This window comes from Euprymna scolopes, chromosome 12 (assembly GCF_053919585.1).
Source record: "Euprymna scolopes isolate OS-2025 chromosome 12, ASM5391958v1, whole genome shotgun sequence".
NCBI lineage: Eukaryota > Metazoa > Mollusca > Cephalopoda > Sepiida > Sepiolidae > Euprymna > Euprymna scolopes.
Genome location: NC_136493.1, coordinates 71,400,668 through 71,407,530, shown reverse-complemented (window position 1 = coordinate 71,407,530; position 6,863 = coordinate 71,400,668). Strand labels below are relative to the sequence as shown.

Sequence of the window (6,863 nt, the reverse complement as noted above, 5' to 3'; positions counted from 1 at the left end):
ATTTCGACCCAAACCGATTAAAAAGCTTGCCCTATCTCTGAATACTCTTTATGTAAAATTTAAAATGTTTAGACCAGAAATTGTCTGAGTAATTTGGTAGAGACCGCAGAGGTAATTTTTTTTAGCTTTGACCCCTATTATGACCCCTTAACGTTTATTGTTTTAGGCTCAAATCAAGTTATTAAGTTAGATCCATGTTCAAGGAACCTATATCTAAAATTCCAAGTGTTTAGACCAAATTTGGCGAAGGAGTTTGGTAGAGTTCTCAAAGGTCAAATCGTTGAACTTTGACCCTTTAACAGCCAAATTTCTGGCTGAACAAAGATTACAAAGATTTTCCCAGATCTCTGTATCCTGTATATCAAATTTCGAGTCCGTAGACTGAAAATTGACAGAGTTGTTGCATAGGAAAATGAACACACACAGACACACAGACACACAGACAGATAGACACTTTCACTTTTATAGATATATAGATAATATATTTCTCCAAAACCTCTGGTCTTGATGGAGAGGAGATTAAAACTTGCTGCTATGGTTTTCAAATGATCTGAAATAACAGCAAGGAGAGACTTGATTCCAGATATTTCTCATATGTTATATTTCCTCTCTCCAGTACCAAATACTCCTTATACACTGTGAAATTTACTTTGTGTATGAAAACCAAAGGGAGTGGGGATATAACATATGAAAAATATTTGGAACCAAGTCTCTCCTTGCTGTTATTTCAAACGATTTGAAACCATAGCAACAAGTTTCAGTCTCCCCTTCCATCAAGACCAGAGATTTTGCGCAAATATCATGTATTTTTGTAATTCATATGCAAAACTAGGAAAACAAATGACTATGATTGAAACATTTTATGATCGTAAAAATGTGTCAACAATAGGCTCTGAATGATGGATGCTCCCTTAATGTGCAACCTTAAGGGCAAATGCAAATGCCTATCTGCAACAAGAACTATGAAGTGGCTCTCTCTGTTCTGAAGAATGAATACCTTAATGAAGATTACATTATAGACCACATTTTTCAGGATATACTGGATTTTTCCTGTGGACGGGACAGATCATATACAACCCTGATTAACTTTATATCAGGAACAGCCTCGCATCTCACAGAATTGGAGGGCTCCTTCAACTACATTTTCGAATGACTGTTCTTCTGGAGCTCGCCTTATGGCTAAGATTATATTCGCCAAATTTCCCAAGGAGGTCAAGGGAGAATTGATCCAGATCACCGGTAAGAGAATTCCATCCTTGTCATCCATTCTCAACGCCACCAAGGAGGCTGTCAAACGTCTTCTTATCAAGAGTGACAGGAATACAAGCCCGTCACTTAATCCTGTACGTAGTTCTGGGGGAAAGGCGCTGTCTGAGCCAGAGCCCAGTTTTTCCCGAAGAGATCTCTCCTTCCATGTCAACTCGGCCTGTCACTCTCAGAGTAGAGAATCTTCTATCCTCCCACCAGTTCTTTGTGTAACATTCAGTAAGAACAACAAACAGGTTACTGTTAATTGTTTATTAGACACTGGTAGTTGTCGAACCTATCGTTCCAGTGAAAGGTTGAAGCCACTTGGACGTTCAGCAACGATTGGACGAGATTGTGAAATTAACCTGGCCACAATCCTGGGAGAATGCAGCAGGAAGTTCACGGAGGTTGTGTTGGAGGCCAACGTTGGGTCTCGTTGCCCGATCTCTCTCTCAGTGTTAGTTCATGAAGAGATTGATGTATCAGTACGCATTGAGAACCTAGATAGTATTTTGGATGAGTTTGAACGCATTGAATGTGATATCGCTGGCCGCTTTGACAGGGGTACTGGTTTCATCCCGATTCATGGAATCTTGGGCTGGATTTTATTCAACATTGGGGCCCCCTTCAACTGGTACCTTGTTTATGGGGACAGGCATTCTTGACCCCATCAGGACGTCCCTTTTGGCGAAGTAAAGCAATTCCTTCCCTTAGGATACACCCCAAGTGTGAGCGTGGAGGGACTTGCCTTCAGTAGTGTACTTGTACCGCCCAAGTCACCCCATCTCTGATGTGTTTTATATTGGAGTCCCAGAATACGTATGAGGACCCACTCAGTGATTTCTTCCCAGACAGTGTGGTACAGAGGGGATTAGAGAAAATGTTCAACATGGAATCATTAGATATAAGAGAATCAGACCTCTCGAATTATGACAGACAGAAGATCGGTCAATTCAGACAATCCATCCAGTTTAGGGATAATAAATACTACATTCAATTGCCCTGGGAGGAGTACAAACTATCATGTGTACCCTCAAACCATGCTGTAGCCTTACGTACCTTAGAACATGTTGCACGCAGGCTAGAGAAGAAACAATTGTACCAAGACTATCTAAACATTTTCCAGGAGCAAGAACGTGATGGCATAATTGAGGAGATCTTTATGACGCCAGAACGATTCGACGAGTATGTTTGGATTCCACACAGACCTGTGCTGAAGACAGACTTCACTTCCACTACTAAGATTAGGCCTATGTTTAACTGTAGCCTGAAGGCTGGTGATACCCCCTCCCTTAATGAAGCGACCTATCAAGGGATAAACCTTACCAACGATCTTTTGGACCTGCACCTCAGATTCCGTACTAATGATCATGTTGTATTGGCGAATATCAGAAAGGCCTTCTTGATGATCCGCCTACAATTGGATTCTGATAAAAACAAGTTTTATTTTTTCCTGAAGGACGGCAGTCGCCTGCGCTGTTTCAGATATAATACAATTATTTTCGGGATATAATACAATTATTTTCGGGTTTGCCTCAAGGCCTTTCATTCTGAACTATATCCTTCGGCACCATGCGGCCAGTTTCCCTCTGGATGACTGTAGATATTTGATGGAAAATAACTTCTATGTGGATAATTTAGTTATAACAAGGAATGATCCGAGATACCTATGCAATTTATATGAGCTGACCAGAGACCGATTGCTCCAGGGAGGTTTTCAACTCGTCTTGTAGTTCTAACCATGAATCCATCCAAGAGAAAATGGGAGAGCATGGCACGCTGAGTAATCATAGCAGTGTTTGGGAAAAGGTACTAGGCTATCGATACCGCCTCCTCTCGGACACATTTTATGTGACCCCAGTTGATTGTGACCCTTCTGCATCGACGAAGAGACAGATTCTTTGGGAGGTGGCCAGAGTATACAATCCCTTGTCTCTGTGTCTGCCAGTTTCGATATGAGGACGCATTTTATTGAGCCAGCTTTGGAAGAGTGGGTATGGATGGGATGCACTGGTGTCCCCTGATTGCTTATCCCTTTGGAGGAGTCTGCCCTCTGACCTTTCTGAGCTGGAAACACTTTCTTTCCCACGAAGAGCATTTGGGGAGGGAGAAACAGGCGAACTTTTCTTCTTCTGCGATGCCTCTCCTGAAGTGTATGGCTTTGCAGCTTATGCTGTGCAGAATTGTAGAGCTTCCTTGGTCTTTGCAAAGGCTAAGGTGGCTCCTTTAAAAAAAAAAGACCCTCCCCACGATGGAGCTTGGCGCTTAGGTGCTTGCACGTTATTTTGAGGAACCTGAGAAGATTCTATCCAACAGAGGTTCATGTGGCAACAGATTCACAAGTGGTCCTTTACTGGCTCTTTTTGGGGACCATTGTAAGCAAAAACATTTTCGCCCGGAATAGGCTCAAGGACATCCAGTGGATGAGTGCTGAGTTGGGATCCACACTTGGGTTCCCTCCCTCCTTCCGTTACATCCCCACATCGGAGAACCCTGCTAACTTGATTACAATGGGAATGTCTTTAAGAAGATGCAAGGACCGCCTTGGATTCTGGTGCCAAGGTCCGGCTTGGTTGGGTAGTGGAACCACACCATGGGCCACTCAGGAGTTTCCATGCCTTAGTTTGCCCTGCCAGAGAATGGCTCGTGCCTCCTGGAATGCTACCATCCTAAGTGGGGAGGAGTCCCTGACGGTTCTTCCCCTGGAGAGATTTTCATCCTTTGCAAGGCTCCTTAGAGTGACTTCATTGGTGCTCAAATTCATCGGTTGATTGCAGAGGTTGGAGGATGATTATGAGAAACGGGCAGCCATTGTTCTTGTGAAGACGATGCAATGACAAGTGTATGCTGCGGAACTGGCTTTTTTGTCGAGTTCTGCTGGCAAAACTGTATCTGGACTAGTGAGGAGCCTTGATTTGTTCATGGATACTGATGGCCTTATTAGGTCTGGGGGCAGAATTGGAAGGGCCATCTGCTTTAAGTTGGAGGTCAGACACCCGATTTTATTGGCCAAACATCATCCTATTACAGGACTTCTCATAATGGATGCTCATACCTGGTGCCAGCATCTGGGAGTTGCACCTACCTTGACGGAGTTGAAATGACGAGGTTACTGGGTGGCCAAGGGCAGACAGCGGTAAAGTCGGTTCTCTCTTTATGTGCATTATGCCGGAGGTATAATGCAAGACAGGTCTCACCCCCTAATGTGTCCAGCTTGCCTACTTCGCGTGTTGAACTGGAAACCCCTTTCAATCATACCAGAGTGGACTTCACGGGTCACCTTTGGATTAGGGAGGGAAGCAGGTTGGTGAAAATGTACCTTCTGATATTCACAGGTCTTAGTATTCGGGCTGTACATGTCGAGGTAGTGCCAAATATGAGCGTTTTAGCATTTATGCAGGCATTGGTCAGATTCTCTAATCTGTATGGCATCCCCTCGGCCATTTACAACGACAATGCGAGGACATTTCTGAGAGGTGCGCGGTTGTTTCAGAGGCTTGTGTTGAGTAACGACTATCAGCAAAAGTTTGGCTCTTGTAGGATTAAATTCCGACCCATTCCGCTGTTTTCCCCATGGGTCGGTGGTGTCTGGGAAAGGATGATACAGACAATAAAGAATTGCCTTTAAAATGTTATTGGTAGGGGTGAGTTGGACTTATGGCGGTTGCTATAATGTAATTCTTGTTGGGTAGGTCATAATTCTTGTTGGGTAATTTCGACGGGTCCCCCTTTTGGGGAGTCGTCGAAATTAATAAGACGGTAGTAGAAGCCGACCTGGGAATAATAATAAAGAAACAAAGGAACTTCCAAACGAAACGGTTTTATATTCATTTCAGCGTACAATTGGTATCAGGTTATAGAAAGTTCATGATTTTCATTTATGTCCCCTGACTCTGGAACCACTCGCGTCTCCGTCTTTTTGCTTCCAACGCTTTTTGTATCTCTCTTTTTGTTTTTCCCACCAGAACTGTTCTCCGTCCTGATTGGTCACAACTGGGAAAGAAGGAAGGCAGGAAGGAAGGAAGGAAGGGAGAGAGAAAGAGACATGTAATGGAGAAAGAGTCTTGGCTTCACTACAGACTGTTTCTCATTACTCACCATCGTTTTTGACATCCAAAGAGCCATCAACAACCGCCCTCTGACTTATCGGGCATCTTCCGAGATTGAGTTGGAAGCAGTGACCCCCAACATGTTCCTGCGGCCTAATGAGAATCCGAGGCTGCTCTTAGACCTGACTGACGGAGAATTTACTTCGCAAATCCCTCCCAGCCGGGAGAGGCTGCTCAGAACCATGGAAATTCGGGACAAGTGCTTAGCCAAATTCAGAACATTGTGGTACAACGAGTATTTGTTGAGTCTTAGAGAGAAGCCCCAGGGTCGTTCGAGGGTGCCATTCCATAACAGATTGAAGGTTGGAGACGTGGTGTTAGTCAAGAGTCCGCTTAAACCCAAACCCTTAGGATTGTTTTGGAAACCTTTAGCAGAGAGGATAGAGTGGTTAGGATGGCAAAAATCAAACAAGGATGTAGCGCAATACGGGTTCACTCACTAAAGAACCTCTTTCCTCTGGAATTATCGTCTGACATGGATAATCCAGTTCAAGCCTTGCCCTCTCCTGTTGATGGGCCTATGGACGGTCTTAGCACTCCCCCTCCGGAGGCAGAAGCGACCTGGCCTTGTCACATATGTAGTTCTCCACAGGGTAACGAAGCTATGATCTGCTGTGATAGTTGTGACAACTGGTGCCATTTTAGGTGTGTGCGAATCCAATCCTCCCTTCCTGTAAGGCAGAAATGGTACTGTCCAGGCTGCACCCCTAAGAGACGGCGCTGAGGGAGGCCTAGTCTTCTCCCAGAATATTCTAGGATCTCTGTGATAAGTTTACATGTGTATATATATATATATATATATATATATATATATATATATATATATATATATATATATGAAAAAAAAAGTAAACAATATATACCAATGTATACGTTTATTGACCTTTTGCATATTCTTGTGTCTACTTAATTTTTTTCCTTGTCCTTTGGGGACTGTGTGAAAAAAATTGAAAGGGTTAGTGATTGTTGAAGGAAAGGAATTTGTGTACTTGCCTTATTACTAACAAATAGAAAAGACATTATTCTTGTTGTTGTTGTTGTTGTTGTTGTTGTTGTTGTTGTTGTTGTTGTTATTTGACCATTTTTAAAGGCTTTCCTTTGGATCATGTGATCTTTGATCACATGATACTTCTGCATATATTGGGGAGAATACTCACCATCGGTTGTTGTTTTTCCTTTTTCTTTGGATCTGAAGTTGTTTGGATGCCCTTTTTTGACTTTTTCCATATTCTTCATATTGACTCGTTATTATTGAACCTCAAGGGTTTTATTGACACTTCAAGGATTGCACTGATTGGACTACCTAGTTGGCGATTGATACAACTTATTAGCAGACTGTGTGTTGCGGAAGGGGCAATTCTTTCACAACTAAGGTAAGTGCACTTGTTCCTTCCTTGGCTAGAACAGTCGTAACCCCTTCAATCTTTTTCATAATTATTTTTTCGACAATATATATATATATATATATATATATATATATATATATATACTAGTAATCAAATTGGA

The 6,863-nt window shown here is 42.7% G+C and overlaps 2 protein-coding genes across 2 annotated transcripts; both read left to right on the top strand.

Annotated features, from left to right (window-relative positions):
* The first annotated feature begins 2,038 nt into the window (after positions 1-2,038).
* Positions 2,039-2,761, top strand: LOC145291066 (uncharacterized). Its single transcript, XM_080136577.1, has one exon. The coding sequence runs from the start codon at positions 2,039-2,041 to the stop codon at positions 2,759-2,761; it is 723 nt and encodes a 240-aa protein (XP_079992703.1).
* A 910-nt stretch (positions 2,762-3,671) lies between these two features.
* Positions 3,672-4,019, top strand: LOC145291065 (uncharacterized). The gene has a single exon (XM_080136576.1). It carries the CDS (start codon positions 3,672-3,674, stop codon positions 4,017-4,019), a length of 348 nt encoding a protein of 115 aa, XP_079992702.1.
* The last annotated feature ends 2,844 nt before the right edge of the window (positions 4,020-6,863 follow it).